This window comes from Callospermophilus lateralis, chromosome 7 (assembly GCF_048772815.1).
Source record: "Callospermophilus lateralis isolate mCalLat2 chromosome 7, mCalLat2.hap1, whole genome shotgun sequence".
In the NCBI taxonomy this organism is placed as follows: Eukaryota; Metazoa; Chordata; class Mammalia; order Rodentia; family Sciuridae; genus Callospermophilus; species Callospermophilus lateralis.
In genome coordinates, this window is record NC_135311.1 from 120,227,325 (window position 1) to 120,247,897 (window position 20,573).

At 44.7% G+C, this 20,573-nt stretch overlaps 1 protein-coding gene across 6 annotated transcripts; it reads right to left on the reverse strand.

Moving 5' to 3' along the window:
• Nucleotides 1–368: 368 nt before the first annotated feature.
• Nucleotides 369–20,038, reverse strand: Zscan20 (zinc finger and SCAN domain containing 20). Of its 6 annotated transcripts, none has more exons than XM_076860793.2 (9): nucleotides 20,001–20,034; nucleotides 16,470–16,570; nucleotides 12,290–12,813; nucleotides 7,714–7,900; nucleotides 7,184–7,260; nucleotides 6,809–6,890; nucleotides 4,784–5,470; nucleotides 3,219–3,644; nucleotides 369–2,499 (listed from the first exon to the last, which is right to left on the reverse strand). In XM_076860793.2, the coding sequence occupies exons 3-9, from the start codon at nucleotides 12,698–12,700 to the stop codon at nucleotides 1,226–1,228; spliced, it is 3,144 nt and encodes a 1,047-aa protein (XP_076716908.1). In that variant the 5' UTR covers nucleotides 12,701–12,813; nucleotides 16,470–16,570; nucleotides 20,001–20,034; the 3' UTR covers nucleotides 369–1,225. The 6 variants fall into 6 exon arrangements, with proteins under 6 accessions (XP_076716908.1, XP_076716903.1, XP_076716907.1 ...); XM_076860788.2 differs by having other exon boundaries at nucleotides 3,219–3,647; XM_076860792.2 differs by lacking the exon at nucleotides 16,470–16,570 and having other exon boundaries at nucleotides 3,219–3,647; nucleotides 20,017–20,038.
• Between the last annotated feature and the right edge of the window lie 535 nt (nucleotides 20,039–20,573).

Genomic DNA, 20,573 nt, shown 5'->3' on the forward strand with positions numbered 1-20,573 from the left:
TCAGCAGGCAAAACACAGGGGTGAGTGCTGGAGGGAGCTCTCTAGGTCCCAGGAGATTTAACCTATGTAATGAGAAGCAAGACTGACCCCCCAAAAAGGAGACTTAAACTCTACTTCCTCAACCAGTGTGTAACCAAAGTGGTGTCCCTCGTTGGAAGCACTATCTCACTGGAAGAAGCATCACTTTGACTCCATATTTTTCCCCATTTCAACCCACCCACCTCTCTCACCCTGTGACTATAAAGATGGAAACTCCCATCAAGTGCTTTGACAACAGTTCAGCTGTGCTCAAAACACTTTACCATTATGAACATTTAGGTCCACTCATCTTTAGGAATTCTTAGCTTCTTTATTTGTTAAAAGGTAAATTCATTAAGTAATCATCACATTTTGAGATCTGACACCTGTGTTAGCTGCCCTATTGGAAAAGGGAACTCAGTGGAGCACTGGGAGCACTTCAGATTCTGGGGATACATCTGGCTGAATCCTCCCTCTCTCACTTTCAGATGTGTGACCAATGCAAGTTACTAACTTTCCCAGGCCTCTGTTTTCTCTTCTGGGAAATGAGGAGAAAATCAGTTGCTATCTCCTGGAGCTGAAGTGAGGACTAAATGAGATGATGTCCAAAAGTACCTAGCATAGAGCCTGCCACAAAGCAAATGCTCAGTAAATACTGGCTCTTAGTCATACAAAATAAGGATTTTTTAATGATGTTATTGTTGTTCCTACTCCATTGGGTTCACAGTAGACTACTCTAGGTCACTGATTCTCAGTAATGCTCCTCTCTCACCAGTCTCAAGGTTTTCCCCATAAGGATGTGCCCCAAATGCAAACTGCATATGAGAAGCTTCTCTGATGGGGTGTGTACACATGGACAGTGTGAAGGCCTCTGAGCGAATGACAGCGCTGTCAGGGCCACTGATGTAACTCTAATCCCCTAAGTTACCATTCTGGCTCATATACTGATAAAGCTCTTACAAAACAAATATAAGGATAGCCTGAGGATTGTGTAGGTTTTAACAGGAGAAAAACAAATTACTTTGAGAAACAAAGTGCCTTCAATTCTGGATCCTTAGTATTAGTAATTCACCTCTGAATTACCTGGATTTTTACCAAGATTATTCCCTGGGTATACCCCAGGCTTAAAAATTACAAGGTTTCTCTCTAGTGTCCATCTCAGGATCTTGGGATTTGGATATACACGTATCCACCGGGGAGAGGTCTCTTACGATGCTTTCCCTCCGGTGTGTGTTCTCCGGTGGGCGCTGAAGTGGGAGCTATTGTTGAAGTCTTTGCCACACTCCATGCACTTGTAGGGCTTCTCCCCAGTGTGGATTCTCTGGTGAATGATAAGACTGGAGCTCTGGTTGAAGCATTTCCCACACTCTCTGCACTTGTATGGCTTCTCTCCCGTGTGAATCCTCTGGTGAGTGATGAGGTTGGAACGGTCCCGGAAGAACTTTCCACATTCGAGGCATTTGTAAGGCTTCTCTCCGGTGTGCACCCTCTGGTGTGTGATGAGCTTGGAGCGCTCGCTGAAGCACTTCCCACAGTCCGCACACCTGTATGGCTTCTCCCCGGTGTGGGTTCGCTGGTGGTTGGCCAGGGTGGAGCTCTTGCTGAAGCTCTTTCCACAGTCGGCGCACTCGTACGGCTTCTCTCCCGTGTGGATTCTTTGGTGACTAATGAGGGCAGAGCTCTTGGAGAAGCGCCTCCCACATTCAGAGCACTGATACAGTTTCTCCCCAGAGTTGGTAGCCTGCGGCCCAGGAGAGCTCAAGCTGGTACTGAGGCTGTGAGGCTGTTCCGAGGTCTCCTCTGCAGAATCCTTCCAGGTAGCACCCAGAGACGGGCTCTGGCCGAGGCTCTCCCCAGGCTCACTACTCTGGTTAGGACTTCCTCCCAAATCAGGACTTCCTCCCAAGTGGATTCTCTGATGCTTCAAAAGGTTTGAGCTCTGGTTGAAGCTTTTCCAACATTCCCCACATTTATAGGGCTTTTCCCCGGTGTGGATTCTCTGGTGGGTGACGAGATTAGAGTGGTCACTAAAGTTTTTCCCACATTCAAGGCATTTGTAGGGCTTCTCTCCAGTGTGGATTCTCTGATGGGTACTGAGGTTGGAGCGGTCACTAAAGCTTTTTCCACATTCTAGACATTTGTAGGGCTTCTCCCCTGTGTGGGTCCGCTGGTGGGCGATGAAGTGGGAGCTCCTACTGAAGCTTTTCACACATGTATCACACTTGTAGGGTTTCTCCTCGAGGTACAAGCCCTGATGGTCAATGAGTTTTTCCAAGTCCTCCTCAGAGGAACTCTCTTCCCACTGCTCCTGTGGAGGATCTCCCCACACCCCTTCACCTTCGTTTTCATTGTCACTGTCTTCTTCCCAGTCATGAGGGTGGCAAACAGCCTCAGTGCTACACTTTGATAAGGCTCCAGGCAAATGCTCAAAAATGTCCTGCTCTGAAATTTGGTCTTCATCCTCATGCCTCAACTCAAAGCCTGAAAGAATGGACAGAAATGGAGGTTCTGTTAATTCATTAGTTAGCATTTATTTATATATCTGTGTCTTGTGAATTGTGAATGTGGCTACTATGAATTTGTATCTTATGTCTCACCTGGTGGAAATGTGACTAACATGAAATGATCAAGTTTTTGTGCATGCATGTGTTTCTAAAACTTCTCTCTTTTTAAAAAATATTTTTAGTTGCAGACATACACAATACGTTTATTTTATTTATTTATTTTTATGTGGTGCTGAGGATCAAACCTAGGCAAATGCTCTACCACTGAGCTGCAACCCCAGCCCTGCAAGTGTTTTTATCCTGCAAAACTGAAGAACACAGTCTGGGACGTGGTATCCCCACCAAGAGAACCATAAGGCCCAGCCCAGCTGCTGGCCAGTCAGCTTCCCTGCCAGCTCCCCGATCTCAATACTCCACAATGAACACTTGCCTCCTCCTAGTACACTCAGTGGATCCTCATGTCATACAAGATTGAATCAATTCTGTAACTGGCCAGATATACCCTAGTATAAGCAAGACTAACCACCTCCTTTGGGGGTTCACATTAAACCACAGATGATAATCAGAGCAAAGCACAAATTCTTTTCTTATTCAATCCCATTCTTTTTAGCTTAGAAACAAAAAAGATATCAAGCCTGGCCCCCCACTTTCCACATGCCTACAGACTTTGTGGATATCCAGTGCCTCCCAGCTTACCTGTGTCTGGAGTTTTAGGATGTGGGGTTGGTGGTTTGATGACAGCTTCATCTGCTGTCTCATCCCAGTCCTCCTGGTCATCAACCTTAGTACTTCTCTGCCCAGACCTGGGGAGACCTGTGGCCTCCCCGACAGTCTCCATGGCCCTGACTGTAGTCCGAGCCCTCATCAGGGAGTCCAGCTCCTCATAGAAGGGGCACTTCCCTGGTGGGTGGCTACTCTTTGCTTTCCGATAGCTTCTAAGGAGGTTTTTGAATCTGTAGCGACACTGCTCCAGTGTCCGCAGGAAGCCCAGTGCACACAGCCGCTCTGCGATGGCCCGATACACCTGGCTGTTCTGGTGACAGGTGCGAAGCTTTTCAGAGAATGGGGACTCACTGAGAATTGCCAGGAAGGCCTTGGTCTCCTCATAGCCCCAGTGCACACCTGCTGTCAGGAGAGAAGAGTTCAGAGGCATTAGATTTAAGGAGATTGCCTAGGTCTTCAGAGATTGGGGTCCGCCTACCCTCTAACCACCTAGAACACCAGCATCTCAGAAACAGTTCAGGTGCCTAGAAATACACCCGTGCTTCTCAGGATTATTCTGGAAAAGTTGGCCAGAATACCTTACTCCATCACTTCTAGAAGATCCTATTAACACCTTGAGACTTGCAGAAGGGGCACACTTAGGTGGCCGTACTATATCAATTATACTAGGTGACGAACTCCCTTAGCTTCAGCTGACTGGTACCTGGGATTCATGAGATTCTCCCCACATCCAGTCAATACATATCTGCTATTTCCTTTATGAACTCCCCTTTAACAAAGTGTTGATGCTAATAATCCCTGATCATCAGAGGTATCAGTAGATTTCAAATGATCATGCAATAGAGTCCAACTACAGATGCCTTTTCCTCTCTTGTGGAAGAATAAAAAGGAGGCAGCCTAATCTCAGCTCCTCTGCTGGTAAGTGATGTAGCCCAGGGAGGCAGCACAGGAGAAGGAAAACCATATGCAACTAGCAAGCAGGAGTCACAGGCTCTCCTCATACCTCTTCTGTGTGTCTTTAGGTAACATGCTTCATCTCTTAGGCTTCCATGTTTTCACTTTTACAATGACTGGGTGTTTGTCACACAATGACTATTCAAACAGAGCCTGATTTCTGTTATATCTGTTCGATATTTCAACATTTTTCTTTAAAAGCCTAAATTCACTATCTGTGAAATCACAAGTTGATGTACTCACACCTTAAGAGGAATACGTACTATTAGAATTAAAAGTCCACTAACGTGACATCAACGATCATCTCCATATTACCTGTGACACTTTGGAAAATACTGGATTCTCTCTTCAAGGCCAAGCTTTAAAAGTGTTTGCTTCTCTAAGAAAATTCTGAGCAAGAAGACCGTGTCATGGGAGAAGAGAGTGAAAGTCTGAGGGTGATCCAAGGAGCTTATACCCTACTCTAGTGTCAACAATCCAGATTCACAGTCTGAGCCCTGACCTCAGGAGCAGCAGCCTGGCTGGTTGGCTGGTGGCAGGGTTGCAGGGTTGCAATCTACATGGTCAAATCCCCAAGTTCTTACCAATACGACTCTGGAGCAGAGCTCGGCCCCCTGGAATCCTGGGCCTCTGGACAGACCCATCAGTAGCTAGACCAGCACCATTACAATCTTCTGCTGTTTCCTCAGGCTCCCAGCCCCCTTCCTCCGGCTCATCCATCTCTGCGTCACTATCCCCCAGCCTGGGGAGTGCTACTACCTCTCCTGGGCCATTTCTGGCTCTGATGGCTGTCCGAGCCCTCACCAGGGCCTCCAGCTCCTCATAGAAGGGGCATGTTCCTGGAGGGTGGCTGCTCTTGGCTTTCCGATAATTCCGGAGCAAGTTTTTGACTCTGTAGCGACATTGTTCCAGTGTCCGCAGGAAACCGCGTGCCCTTAGCCGCTCTGCAATAGCCCGGTACACCTGGCGGTTCTGATGACAAGTCCGGAGCTTTTCAGAGAAAGGAGACTCACTCAAAATTGCCAGGAATGTCTTGGTTTCCTCATAACCCCAGTGGACACCTGACACCTTCGTGTCCTCCACATCCCACTGGCACTGTTCGTCCCAAGCCCCTGAGTCCCTCCAGGCCGATGCCTGGGCTGGTTTTGCCTGTTCATTATCCAGGCTATAATTAGCAATGTTCCTTTTCCCAGAATTTATAGAACTTAGACCCCCAAATTCTGGTCCTTGCTCTTGCTGGGAAGTGATACTTGCTTTTGAAACAGGAACTCCTACACAAAATGAAAAAGAGAAATGACTGAGTAGAAATGACCTGCTGAACACAGTATTTGTCCAAAATGTCCCTGAAACTTATATCCTTTTCCCCTAAGAGGCTTCTGAGAGATTCCCATGCTAATCCCCTAATATGTCTGAAGGGTTGAGGAGAAGTAACTAGAAATAACAAGACTCTTGCCAAAACAAAAATGCAAGTGACACGATGGCTTTGTTTGTTCCTTTTTTCTTGTTATTGTTTTGAAATATATAAATGAGTGACTACTATAACTGGTCCACAGATGGACACGTGGCCTAAACTGGCCTCATCAGAATGAATTCCATTGTTGGAGAAAGGATTCTATGTGTATGCGTGTGGCGAGTCGCTCTCTTGCTAAGAAACATGTGACTCATTCCACAAAACCTTTTTAATATGAAGCTAATCCTGAGGATGGCAGAAAGGATGCAGGTCCATGAGGGCCATGCTGAACTAGTGTGTCCTGTGGTTGGAACACACTTCCTCCTCTGGACTTGTAATAATGGGATAAAATAAATGTCCTCCTATTTCAGTTGGCTATGTTTAAAGGACTACTATTACAACAGCTCCCAGCCCTGAGAGTCTTTAAATAAAATAAATATTTGAAGAAAACTACATTTAAAAAGAGGCTTGAGGGCAATCTAATTCAGCATTTCCCAAAGTTGGTTCCTTTAACACACTAATTCCACCAGATATCATGTATTTAAAAAGTGGGGCTGGGGGGGCTCCTCTGTGAAGCAAGTAGACAACAAGCTTCTAGTATCTAACTAAAGCAGACCTGTCATGGTCTGTTTCACCCAGTCAGTGTCTAAGTCCCCCCAAGTGATCCTAGGGGAAATGGCTCATTATTATTTGGTTTCTCATGCAGATGAACTTACAGAGAAAGAAGTCTGTGTTGTCACGTGAGCTTCAAGTATTCTAAGGCCTGTAATACTTTTTTCTCACTGTGGTTTAATATGGGTTTCATGGGCTTAGTTCACTTGAGTCTGCCCTAAGAGGCAGATCTCATTTGGTTGGAAAAGATGAGATTTTTCAGGCAGCAGGCTAGACAAAGCTGCCACCCCATGGTGAATGTACTGAGGTGCTGGAGGAAATGAGTGCCAATAGGGAAAGCTCTGAGAAACCGCCCTGCTAGCCTCTCTCCAGGTGTTCTCTCCCTGCTTTACAATGTTGACTGCAAGGACCAAGTCTTCTTCCAACCTCAGAAAAGCCAGAGATCACAAAGCTATGATTCTTAAAGGAATAGCAGACAACTCTTAGGAAACTAGTGTGCCAGAAAACTGGCATCTTACACCCTGGAGCAGGGCATGTTCTTCCTTACCCAGGCACACACTCTTTCCACAGTCGTCTCCCCGGGGGTCCTTGCAGAACTTCTCAGCATGTTTGCCAGGGCCCAGGGCTTCCTGTGAGATGCATGAAGAGAAGGACCTCAAATATCACTGATCCTTTAAAATGGCCTGAGAACCCTGCCAGTCCCCAGGAAAGATCAAGGAAATACAGGGCATCAGGTATGGGACTAGCATCGCACGCAGCAGCAAGACCAAGGAGAGGCCCAGTACAGGGGTGGAAGGCGCAAAGGTTAACACCTTGTGCCTTATCCCCTTAGCTGGGGGGAGGCCATAGACAAAAGAGGAGCAATGAAGGGTAAGAGCACAGCAGTAGCAATGGCAGGAAGGGAGAACAAAAAAGAGCCTACCTGGGACTCAGCGGTCACTTCCCAATCTCCAACACTCCCCATCTTTGGGACAGTAGGGACTCGAGGAGTAAGGACAGCTGAGGAAAAGAAAAAGTCTTGGAAACCTAAGTTCTAGTTCCCTAAAATCCACCTCCCTTCAGATCTAGCTTTCCAAAGGTCAGACAGGGATCAAACTAAGGCTATTCCCATAGCCAGTGCAGAGGTCACCTTTTACTTCCCTCCAGAGCATGTAGCTCCTCAGCTGCCTTGGGTAATGTGGCACAGGTGAGACCTAGCCCTGAGCACCTGTGCTCACCACCCGCCCCAGTCCAGCCTATATATGTAGTAGGCATGCTGGCACCATTCAAACCCTCCTCTGACAGTGCCTTCTTACCTTCCATTATGTGTGTCCCATTAGGCACCATCCTACCCCCTGCCTTTAATTCTCTATGATCGTCCTCCCCGAACACTACTCCCTACTGCCCAACCCAACCCTCTTCCTTGAGAGAAAAGGCTTTATTCCCTGATATTCCCAGATTCTTGGTACTCACCATTCTCTTTCAAAGGTCGTGGTGCCATCTTGGCACTTAGATGCTTGGGAAGGTCTGGGCAAGTGTTTTTCATATACTGCTTCTGGGCCTGTCCCTCAGGCCAAGAATCTGCTGGCTGTAGTTTGAGACTCTGAGATTCTTGAACTGCTTTTGAGGACCTGGTCTCTTCTGCACAAAACTCCAGCTCCTACACACAGATAATTGAAATTCCCAATCACTAGTTCAATAAGACCCACTTTGATAAGGCAGACAATGTGGCTTTGAGTATGACTGTGATCCAGGAGTTAATAGGCTTTTTAAGATTTGAAGAGGGCTTCAAGTATGATGAGATGAAAGCCTTTAGATTGACTTCAATAAAAAGACCAACATTTATACCATCAAATGAGCACTGGCTTGTTCAACACTGGGCTTCCACTATTCAAAGTATTTTTGACTCAGATATAAATTACATATAATGTTTGTGACATTCAAAAATTCATAAGCATGAAAATAGTGTTGTTTGCTTTTAAGTAGTTATAATTATAATGGAATTATGTGACTGAACTCAAGAATAATCCATTTTTTTGGTACAGGGGATTGAACTCAGGGGCACTCAACCACTGAGTCATATCCCCAACCTCATTTTGTATTTTAATTAGAGACATGGTCTCACTGAGTTGCTTAGTGCCTTGCTAAGTTGCTGAGGCTAGCTTTGAACTCGTGATCCTCCTGTCTCAGCCTCCCCAGCTGCTAGGATTACAGGCATGCACCACTGCACCCAGCCTCAAGAACAAGCCCCAGTTCCTCCAATTACTATCCCTAAGCAAAGATTTTGATGCCAGGGATGATCACTGTAGACATAAAAAAGAAGTAGCTTCAAATGACAATGAGGAGGCAAAAACTCAGTCAGACCTCTTGTTTCTAGTCCAGTGATAAGAGCTGAGAAGTTGCCACTTCATCTTAACAACAGCTTATAAGCTGAACAAACTGAAAAATCAATAAGTCTTCTTAGATTCATCAGAGAAGTGAGTCACAAGGCACACCACTGCCCTCAAAATTAGAGAAATTAGACAGGTGGATTCAGAGATCACAACTTACCTGAGCAGAAATCTCTGCTGGAATAGTGCCAGGCAGGAAAAACTAAACTGTAATTGATGAACTGCTGAAGGCTCAGTGTAGACAACTTTGAGAGTAAAAGCCCCAGGGCACCCGTCATGGAGGGGAGAGGACATGTGTACTTTTTATGAGTTTTACTTCCAGGAGCTGCACCAAGTCCTCACAGTGAAAGTAAAGAGAAAAATCGCCTCCAGCTTTTGGTATAGGACAGGGGAAAAGAACCATTCTGACATATGCCAGCACACTCTGTTCTTCTTAACCAGGCCTGCCCTCAGGATAAACTAGTTTACCAGAGTCTAACCTAACTTACAGAAAGGAAATATCCAACTCCAGCTCCCTCTATTGTTCCACAAGCGGATGAGAAACACCCAAATGAAGTCTCCTCAGGGAAAAGAACTTGAGAAGCACTAGTGAAGTTCAGAGTCCAGGGCACAGGCTCACCACAGGACTGAGGCCTAATCATAGAACAACAGCATGCTTCCTGCTCTCCTGGCACTTTATCACATTATGAAAGGCCTATTTACAATGGTTCCTTTTATTCAGTACCCCATGTCCCCCTTGCAACAACAAAAATTACAAAGCATAAAAATCACAGTCTGAAAAGAATATTAAGTATCAGAACCAGTCAGATATGAATTTTTAAAATATTAACCTAACTATATCACTAATCACCTCAAATATTATTATTCTAAATATACCAATTAAAATACAGATTGTTTCAGTGCATCAAAAAACAAGATCCAACTATATGTTGTCTATAGGATACACATAGATAAAAAGTAAAGGGATGGAAAAAATATACCAAGCTAACACTAATCAAATGAAAGTGAGGAAAGCTATATTAATTTCAGACACAGCAGACTTTAGAGCAAGAAAAATTACCAAGGATAAAGAGTGGCATTACAAAATGATACAAAGGTCAGTACCCTAAGAAAAAGTAACAATACTTATTGCACATAAAGATACACATACACTTAGTCCTAAGTGCTCCTAACAAAGCATATGTGAGGCAAAAAAACTGACAGAACTATAGGAGAAATAGATTAATCCACTACTATAGTAGGAGACTTTAAAACCCCTCCATGAAAGGACAGAACCAGCAGGCAGAAAATTAATAAAGACAACATTGAACTAAACAGCACTACAAGGGTAGTAGGACACGTGAATGGAATAAAATAGAAGAGATATAACGGACATCTTATAAAGTACTTCATCCAACAACAGCAGAACACACATTCTCCTCAAGCGCACATGAAACATTTATTCACTAGGATAGACAACAATCTGGGTCTTAAAATGCATCATAATAAGTCTAAAAGAATGGAATCACACAACACTTATTCTCAGACCACAATGTAATTAAACTAGAAATCAGCAACAGAAAGCTGGAAAATCCCAAAATATTTGGAGATCAAACAACATAGATCTAAATAATACACAGGTCAATGAAGAAATAGCAAAGAGAATCTTAAAATATTTTGAACTAAGTGAAAAATGAAAATATAACTTATGAAAATTTGTAGGATACATCAAAAGCAGTGCTTAGAGGGACATTTATAGCACTATATGCATATATCAGGATAAAAGAAAGATCTAACATCAAAAATCTAGATTTCATTTTAGGAAACTAGAAAAAAGAATCTAAAATAAGCAGAAGAAAAGAAATACTAAAAATTAGAGCATAAATCAATGAAATTAAAGACAGGAAGAGAAAAATCCAAAAAAAACAAAAGTTGGTTCTTTGAAAACATTGGTAACACCAGTTAAGTGTTTAATCAGGCTAATAAAATAAAGGCTCAAGGCACAAATTACTAATATCAGAAATGAAAGTGAGGACATCACTACAGGTGTCATGGACATTGAAAGGATAATAAAGGGTAGACAACAATCTGGGTCTTAAAACACATCATAATAAGTCTAAAAGAATGGAATTATACAACCCAATACCTTACTTTTCTCAATCTTAGAAATAGTTCAACCTTTGGTCAGCTCATAGGAGCATTAATCTGAGAACCTTTGATCTAGTCCAACCCTCTGATTTTACAGATGAAGAATCAAAAAAGACCTAGATTTAAAACAATTCTCATCTCTTGATATCAAGTTCTACATATACCAGCTCTGAAGTCCTAAAATTTCTTTTGTTTTTTCACTGCCATTTAAGACAAATAGCTAATTCTTTAAAAGAAATATGAGAAGGAAATATACTAAAACTAAGCACACTCTCATACTTAGTTCTGTAACTTTAAGATTCTCTTTGTATTTTCAATCCATTTCCTGAATTTGCTGTTGGAATCCCAAGTGCAAAGCCACAGACCTTCACTTGTTCTTCCTCTGAACTCACATCTTTCAGTATATTATGGTTTAAATGTGAAGAAAGACCCTGCCATTTACAAGGATATATTCTCAAACCTATAACTTTCCAGTGAAGTGTGGTTAGCACATCACAAGCATTTCTGACTATAACCAGTGGAAAGCAACAGGGTTGTATTTAGGTGAGTGTTCTGGATGGATGACACAGACCCAGCCAGCTCAAGGACCTGTTCTACATATGCCAGCTTCAAAGCAGTATTCAAAGTCCATGTCATAGCAAAATTATATATATATATACACATACACACACACACACACATATATTTGTCATTGTCTATAAATTGTTGAAACATAAAATGTTAGATCCACAATACTTTCACTTTTCTTAGCGTTACCATTTAGCTATATATAGACAAATCACTTACCTCTCTTTCTGTTAACCTATTTGGAAAATGAAACCTATTAGTTCCTACATTATTAGACTGCTGGGTTGATTAGATGAGGGATACATACAAAAAGCTTAGAACAGAGTCTGATACACGATGAGCACCCAAAAAATGTCATTTAATAGTTCATCTGAGCCTCACAACTGAGAGGTATTTTAATTCCTACAGACTGCAGATGAAGCAATCTGTCTGTAGTAGAAAGAAAAATGGAACTCTGGAACCCAAAGATCTGAGTGGAGGCTCTAGTGAGCCATCAGACTTTTGGGGCCTTAGTTCAAACTATAAAGTGAGAACAATAATACTATTTCTGTCTATTTACATCACTGCCCTAAGCATCCAGAGAGGTCACATATGTAAAAAGATAGTGCTAAAACATGAAACAGAACACTGCACCAACTGGGAGGCAGTTTAGAGTAGTCAGGTGTGCAGGCTTTACAGTCAGAATGTCCAAGTTCAAATCTAGAAGCTGTATGATCCAGAATGAATTACCTATCTTTTCTCTGCCTCTGTTTCCTCACTGGTAAAATTAGAATGGTAGCACCTATCTTATTAAACTGTTGACAGGACTAAGTTAGTACATGGAAAGCAATTAGAATAGCACCTGCTATATAGCAGTGATCAATAAATGTCAGTTGCTCAAGAATTATTTTTGGCAATTATTAATCTAGTCTCAGCCCCACTGCCTTGCCCAGCTGGCTTCTCAGAGAACAGACTATTTGCCTCACCTGCTGTCCTGCAGCCCGAGCCTCTCGGTGCCAATCCTCCACCAGGGCCACGGCCTCCTCCCCACTCTGAGGATGGCGTGCCTGCACCCAGGTCTGCACCTCGCTGGGTAAGATAGTCAGGAACTGCTCTAGCACCAGCAGTTCCAGGATTTGCTCTTTGAGGCGAACCTCTGGCCTCAGCCAATGACAGCAGAGAGCCCACAGCTGGCTGAAGGCCTCATGGGGTCCAGCGGCATCGCTGTACTGGAACTGCCTGAAGCGCTGGCGGGAGGCCTCAGGGCCAAGGTCATGGTCCTTCTCCCGATGCTTGGATTCTGATCCCCATGTGTCCTCCTCCAGTTTCACAATAAGGAGGTCTTCAGGCTCTGGACTGGGACAGGCCTGGGCCTCAGATTCCAGGGCCACAGCCATCTTCTGGCCAGGATGCCTCACATCAAATGGGCTGTCCTTGTCTTGTCCAATGACTTCCTGAATCTGGAGTGTATCCTTCAAAGGTCTCCTGAGTGAAGGACTATTCCCCAAGGCTGTGAAGGTAGAAAATACAGAGAAGTGAGTGGGCGAGAGGACTCAGGAGCCTCACTTTGCTCACTTCCCCCACACATTCCACCACCTTTGCAAGGCACCTGGGCACTAAGAGATGCTCCCTTCCCACAGGCAGAAAGCGAGACCATGATCTGGCACCACGCCAGCAGGAGCACTTTGGAGGAAGACAGCACAGTGTTAAGTCCTTTGGGACATGCCTAAATGCCCCAGCCTAGCAACCCAGGCCTCCATGACCTGGCCTACCCTTCTTCCCTTCTACACATGTCCAAATTTTAATGTTCCTTCAAGTTGGGTTCCAAATGTCACCCCCTTCATAAGGCCTTTCATTCTGAGCCTTAAAACTTGGCACTGCTCTAAGGATGCTCTCCTCACAAAATCCCTCTCTACATTCCCCACTGGTCACCCCATCCATTTGTCATTATTCAGCATTTCTAAACTAATGACTCTCAAACTCCAGACAGGACTAGCTCCAGATCTCCAGTCCCCCCACATCCAAATATCTACATGACATTTCCACTTGAGTATTTCTTAGGTACCTAAAACTCAATGGGTCAAAAAAAATTCATTTTCTCCTGCAAATCTGTCCATCTTCTGCAGTTCCTCATGCAGTGAAGGCACCACCTTCCATCAAGTTACCTACACCAGAAACCACCATCCTCTTTCTCCAAGATGCCCCAACCAATTCATCAGCAAGCTGTGTCCACTTGGCATCTACCTCCCCAATACCATCACCTCAGTCCAGAGAATCATCAAGTCTTCCACTTGATCAGCTTCCCAACTAATGGCTCTCCCCCACTCTCTCCACCCCAACCTCTGGTTTGTTCTCTGTACAACTACCAGACTAGATCAAAATATGACATGTCAATTCCCTATTAAACTCCTTTCCATGATCTCCTTTACCTTTAGGAGACCATGTAAACCTTGCCCATGTCTCCAACCTCATCTCTTTCCCAAGCTCCCACCAGTCAGAGTGTTCCAGCTGTGCAACCTGCAGTTCCCACAACCTGCTGCTCTAGGAGCCTGCCTGTGCTGTGGTCTCCTTTGTGAAGTTTCCTCCTCTTCTTCGCCTAGCTAAGTCTCTGCTTAAACTGCACTTTCTCCATGAAGCCTTCCCTCTTCCCTGAAACAAGATTCCATCCTCAGCCACAAACTTCCATAGCACCTTGTTATCTCCTCCATGAACCTGATCATCCTTTACTGCAACTACCTTACTTACTAGATCATAAGTTTCAGAGGCTCTAGTACAGTGCTCAGCACAGAGGACACAATGAAGTCATAAATGCTTAATGACGATGGTATGTCATGAAGCAAGGATTACAACTAATGCCTTTCTGTGCATAATAAATAAAGAACAAATGACCTTCCTCCTCTTTAGTTCCATCCCTCCATGACACTTACCACTTTCTACATTGCATTAGAGGGATGTATGCACATGTGTCTCCAAGGAGATTACAGCCTCCCTCATGACACCCATGCTGGATTGTCTGAGAAAATGAGCTCTTTGTGACAAGTCCAGATGACATAAATCATTCCTCTTCAAAGGAGGCTATTGGCTGCTCCCAAATGGAGTGAAGGGAGGGTGGCATTTTATATTTTAGACCATCTGACTGGGCTGTTCCTACTTATGACAGCCCCATTAGACTGTATTACTAGGACCAATATGATTCTTACTCAATTCTGTATCTACAATGCCCGAAACAGCACGATAAACATGCTAAAAACTAAAGGCTTATCTTAAAGACCTCCACATACTTAGCAAGAAGCTAGAAAAACTCCTCATGGCTACCTGGCAACATCTGAGTCACCCATCAGTACCAGCCCAAACGTCACTTTCCTTGATTAGAGTTCCTTATACATGCCGTTGTCATGCCCCACTCCCATCCCCACTCTCTAAAAATTGCCTCCTTGATCCTCTGTTCCCAAAGTGGCTGGTATATACCTCTACGACATGTTATCCTACATTATTATAGTTACCTGTTCCTACATATGACAGCCCCATTAGACTGTATTACTAGGACCAATATGATTCTTACTCAATTCTGTATCTACAATGCCCCAAACAGCACTTGATAAACAGGGTTCTTCAGTCAGCCTTTCACTGCTATGATTCAGAAGTCCCAACAAGAACAGCTTAGAGGAAAAATAGTTTATTTTGGCTCACAGTTTCAGTCCACAGTCAGCCAATTCTATAGCTCTGGGCCCAAAGTAAGGCAGAACATCTTGGAGGAGAGGTGTGGCAGAAAAAAACCAGCTCAGAAAAGGGCAATCAGGAAGTAGAAAGAGAGCTCTGCTCACTAGGGACAAAATATAAACCCCAAAGGCACACCCCCAGTGACCTACTTCCTCCAGCCACACCCTGCCTGTCTACAGTTACCACCCAGTTAATCCATCAGTGCAGATTAATCCACTGATTAGGTTACAGCTCTCATAATCTAATTGTTTCACCTCTGAACACTCTTTCATTGTCTCAAACATGAGCTTTGGGGGACACCTCATATCCAAACCATAACACGGGGCCATTAAAAAGTTTCACCATTAAAATGGTAAATCTGGTATATCAAAGCCTAATGGCGGCCAGGCACATCTTAGCAATTCAGGAGGCTGAGGCAGGAGGATCCACAAGTTCAAAGCCAGCCTTAGCAATAGTGAGGTGCTAAGTAACTCAGTGAAACCCTGTCTCTAAATAAAATATAAAATAGGGCTGGGCTCAGTGGTTGAGTGCCCCTGAGTTCAATCCCGGTTACCCTCACCCCCCACCCCCACCCCCAAAAAATGGGGACTGGAGATGTAGCTCAGCAGTAAAGTGCTTGCCTAGCACATGTGAAGTCCTGGGTTTCATCTAGCACCACAAGAAGGTGGGGTTGGGGGGCCTAAGGAGCTATGGAGGGTCCCTTATTTATATTAAAAAATTAACCTGAGCTGGCGTTGGGGCTCAGTAGCAGAGTGCTTGCCTCGCAAATGTGAGGCACTGGGTTTATTCCTTAGTACCACATAAAAATAAACAAAATAAAGATATTGTGTCCATGTACAACTAAAAAAAAATTTAAAAAAATAATTAACCTTTCATGATTTTTTTAAAGACCATAGCCTTACTGGTGCACACAAGTCTAAACACATTTCTGTCACTGTCTCACCCAAGAACTAACTCACCAGGCATTCACATAGTACCCAGTGTGTACCCTGCACTGCAACGGGAGCCAGAAGAGATCTGCCAGGAGCTAGGACAGATAGTCCCCACATTCATGAAAGCTGCAGTGTAGTAAGAAACAATGAGTAAGCAAGCAAAGAAATTTGTGCTCCTGCATAAAAAGGCAACACAATAGGCAACTGGTAGTCCTATAGGGCCCAAAGCCCTGAGTCTCAAATAATTGGTACCTTCTTTTGGGAAGACTTGCAATTCCCAAGGTTAGTTTCAAACAGAAATTAGAAAGACATGGTCCACACTCAACCTTTTCCACTCCTTAGACAAATATGGATAGCAGCCTACTGTGGGGAGAGGGAGGTCAACAGTCAACAGTAGGGTGACTCACACAGATAACCAAGAGAAATGGACAAGGTCATTCCTCAGTTCTGAGCTTCCCAGGAATATCCAGGATATGCCCCCCAGGATCAACAACCTTTAAGAGTATACACTTGCCCAGTGCCGAAGTGTTCCACGTTCACATTCTCACTCATTCTTCCAGGGAAGGAAGTGGAGAGTTTGAGCTGCATTCCACGGACCTGTAACTTCTACTTAGACTAGAAAGAGAGCAAGAGCATAATTCAATAGTGCAGCCAGTTCCATCCACCACATCTGTTTCAGAGTGGGCACATGGTGATGATACCCATGACTATGCTACTCCCAGGGCAAATCTTAATTCTCTGAAGCCTCTGTCCACTGAGAGTGAGTCTCCGGAGTATCTTTCATACAGCACCATCCCTATACAAGCCAACTCTTTGGGACATGCCTAAATGCCCCAGCCTAGCATTGGCTTCTGAAATGGCTCCTTGCCAAAGGATTTTCAAGCTGTGATTCAGGGCAAAATGTGATTTTCACCTTCTGTGAAGATTTCAGAATGTAATTCTCTGATATAATAGGATTCCACTATATCCTCAATAACATACAAGAAAACTCTGTCTTTACAAAAAAGATTCATGTAAGATTATGTAACTAGCAAGTAACCAATAGATGTGTCATCTTCTCACAGATCCTGGCACCAGATAGCAGAGCTCAGACCCAGGCCCACATCTGTTCTCACTTTTCTTAACCACATCATATGGCTGCCTATGTCTGCTAGTCATCCAAATTCCTGAGGATATGGCATGGAGAGAAGACCAAGAAGGTAGAAGCAGGTAGACTGGGGTTCTACTTCCATTCCTGCCACTTATCAGCTGTGTCACTTCAAACAAGTCAGGAAGCCCCTGCAGCTGCCCATCCAGGTTGCAGCTTACAGTCTGGCCCTATTCAGTAGTTGTCCCAGGTTTGCTCAATAGTGTGATGGGGGTAGAACAAGGCATAGCAGGGAAATCAGAATCAGTGGGTATGAGTTTAACTGGCTTCAGAGGCCTGGCAACACAAATGAGTAAATGGGTGAAGGGAACTGGGTGGGCCCAGGGGGAATATAGACCCAGGGTGTTCCTACACTTTCCAATTTTTCCAAGAGAAGCTAGAACTCTGGATTTTTAATGTCAAAACTGTTATGATTTAGATATGAGGTATACCCCAAAAGCTCGTGTGAGACAATGCAAGATTGTTCAGGAGTGAAAGGATAAGAGTTGTAACAATCAGTGAATTAAATTGATATGGATTAACAGGTGGTAACCAGGTAGGGTGTGGCTGGCCAAAGTAGGTCACTAGGGACATGACTCTGAGGTTTATATTTTGATCCTGGTGACCAGCTAGCTAGCTCATACACTCTTCACTCGCTCTCCCTGCCTCTCTCCCTCCCATGCTTCCTCCCTCTCTGCTTCCTGGTTGCCACTCCTGAGTTATTTTCCTCTGCCACACCCTTCCACCATGGTGTTCTGCCTCACTCAAGCCCAAAGCAATGGAGTCAGGTGACTGTGAACTGAACCCCTCAAACTGTGAGCCAAAATAAACTTTTTCTCCTTTAAGTTGTTCTTGTCAGATATTCTGGTCATATAAATGCAAATGCTGACTTAAACAACAACTAACTCAAAACTGCTTCAAATACCATGAGAATTAAGTATGATGGCAGACTTCATTCAGAAGGCTGCCACTTTGCCAGCTTTCAACTAGATGATCTGAAAGGTCTCTTCCAATATCCAGGAAGACCTAGAAAGAGCACAGACTCTCCCAACTGATGAGGGAGAAGTGCTGATGGTCATCAAAACCAGGATCCTTTTACAAACACAAGGAAGCTGAGAAGCACCTTGGCTCCAGAGGCAGAGTCTGGATGTTAACATGAGAAGCCCACACAAGGAATGTTAGGATGGGACATTCCAACAGAAAGAAACAAAGGGCTCCCAAGGGCTGTCATGTCCATTAGACTAATGGCCCAAGCTGTGGCTTAACGCAGGCTGACCTCACAGTTAGGGATTTAAACCAGGGATGGCAAATAGGTGTCATTTAAAGCACCAATTTTAATCAACTTAACTGGCTGCCTCAAGTAATGTGCCGAGGAATATGAGATCCACAGGAGTATGTGCTGTGACCAATTAGCCATGACAGGGACACAGGAAGAGGAAGTGATAGCACATAATCCATGTATTTGGCACTCCTAGTTTAAATTTCCACTGCTATTGAATCAGCCTCAGCTTTCAAAAGCCAGACCCAACAGGCAGGAGAAGACTAAATCTCATGTCACTGGAAATCCACTGAAAGTAGCAGTCTTCAAGTCTAGCATAATAAAGCTTACCCCAATGGCCTCTATTCACACATTCACCAAGTATTTACTGATTTACTTGATTTATATCAAGAGTTCACTGCTCTGAGCAAGCAATGGGGAAATGAAATGACTCAGGCATTGTTCTCATCCTGGACATGCTCAGTCTAATGGAAGACCAAAAAAAAAAAAAAAAAAAAGTCACAGATAATTAAATCAAATGAGGTCAATACAGTAAGAGGGGTTATGGGAGCTGGAGGTTGGAGATGACTTAATCTGCTTAAAGGAACTGAACAAAGTAACAGTTGAGTTGGTTCTTGAAGGAAGAGTGGTTCTCTTGGCAGAGAATTGGGTGGAAGGATATATTCTAAGTAGAGAGAACAGCATACATAATGGTGGAAAATCAAATAGCCTGCCAAGGACACGCAGAAAACCTTGATAAACCTGTAGCAAAGGTTACGCTGCCAAAGGGAGTTTATGAAGGGTCCAGAATATCAGACTGTATGGACTTAATTCAACACGTGATGGTTTTTAAAGCAGGAGAAAGTATAATCAGATTTGTGGGTTAAATACATCACACCAGCTGCAATGTATCTGTCCATTCTGGGGAAGTGAAAAGGTGAAGGCTTCTGCAGATACCCTGACAAGAAAGGGGCAGATTCTAGACATTAAAGAAACTGAAAGATTCGTGGACGTGGAAGAACACAAGTGGAATGAACCAGCTGGTGAAGCAAGCAGGTAGGTAAGTAGGCAGGCAGGTAGGTAGGTAGGTAGGTAGGTAGGTAAAGTGGATGATGGTGCCATTCACTCCTATCAGGCCTAAGGAAAGTGCAGGTTTAGGCAGGACACAATAGCCATCCCCCGCCCCCCGCCCCGCCCCTGGGTTCTAGAGGGAACAACCAATCGAGGATATCAAATTGCGTGTGTTTGTCCCAGGCGGGGAGGTGGAGAAGGAAACTATTTTTACTGTCGGGCCCCCAGCTCTGGCCTCTAATCTTCACTTCTTGCCAGGGCCCCAGAACCCTCTATCGTCCCCTCTGTGCTCTCCAGACCCTCAAGTGACTCTCCCACCTCCAAAACCTCCCTCTGCCGCCTACCCTACAGACCTTTCTAACCCCCGCCTCACTCCCAGGGCCCTCCACGTCCCTCCTCATCTCCGACCCCTCTATGACCCGTCCCATCTCCGGACGCTGCATCTTCTGACCGCCCCTCACCCGCCAACCCCACACCTACGCTTCTATCTCCCCGCTCTCCTTCCCCGGCCCCCTGTAACACCACCACCTCCTAAGCTTCCAGCCCAGTGCCTGAGCCTCAGCTGCCCCCGCCCCGCCACCCGGACTCACCCACCAAGACACCCACTTCACAACAGGGCGGAAGTGCTCCAGAACTCGCGCAAGGGATTCTGGGACGCGGAGTCCGGACCGGGCCACCCCAGAAATGGAGCGTCTAGAACTACAACTCCCAGAAGAAACCGCGCGAGAGCGCCAGTGGCTCCCTCTGATTGCAGCCTTTCGGATGATGTCAGCCAATAGATGTGTCATCTTCTCGCGGATCCTGGCACCGGAACAAATCGGAACAGGGCCCATGCCTGGGGGCGTGGCCTGCTTCAATCCTGACCCTTTCCGTTGGCTCCGAGATAGTAGCACCGCCCAGTAGGCGGGCACTGGTGCAGAGAGGGCGGGGTCTGTTGAAAGAACTGAGCGACCTCTGTAGACACCGAGAGATCAAAGCAAGAAACAATATGAAGTAAGCAAAGGGGTGGCTAGAGATGAACAGACCGTTTGTTGGGCAATGGAGAGACAGTTGTAGGTTCCATTTTCACAGCTACGTCGTGAGGCTTTGGATGAATTCTGAACCTGTAAAATGTAGGACAATAATAACATCCATGTCAAAGGATTTATGTGAGGCTTCATGAG

Excerpts from the sequence above, each read along its gene's own strand:
- Zscan20 (XM_076860792.2), bottom strand. The coding sequence starts at position 12,700 with ATGGCTGTGGCCCTGGAATCTGAGGCCCAGGCCTGTCCCAGTCCAGAG. Across the intron at positions 6,891-7,183 it reads AAGTGACCGCTGAGTCCCAG|GAAGCCCTGGGCCCTGGCAA; the intron begins GTAGGCTCTTTT and ends TGCATCTCACAG. Across the intron at positions 5,471-6,808 it reads TGGAAAGAGTGTGTGCCTGG|GAGTTCCTGTTTCAAAAGCA; the intron begins GTAAGGAAGAAC and ends CATTTTGTGTAG.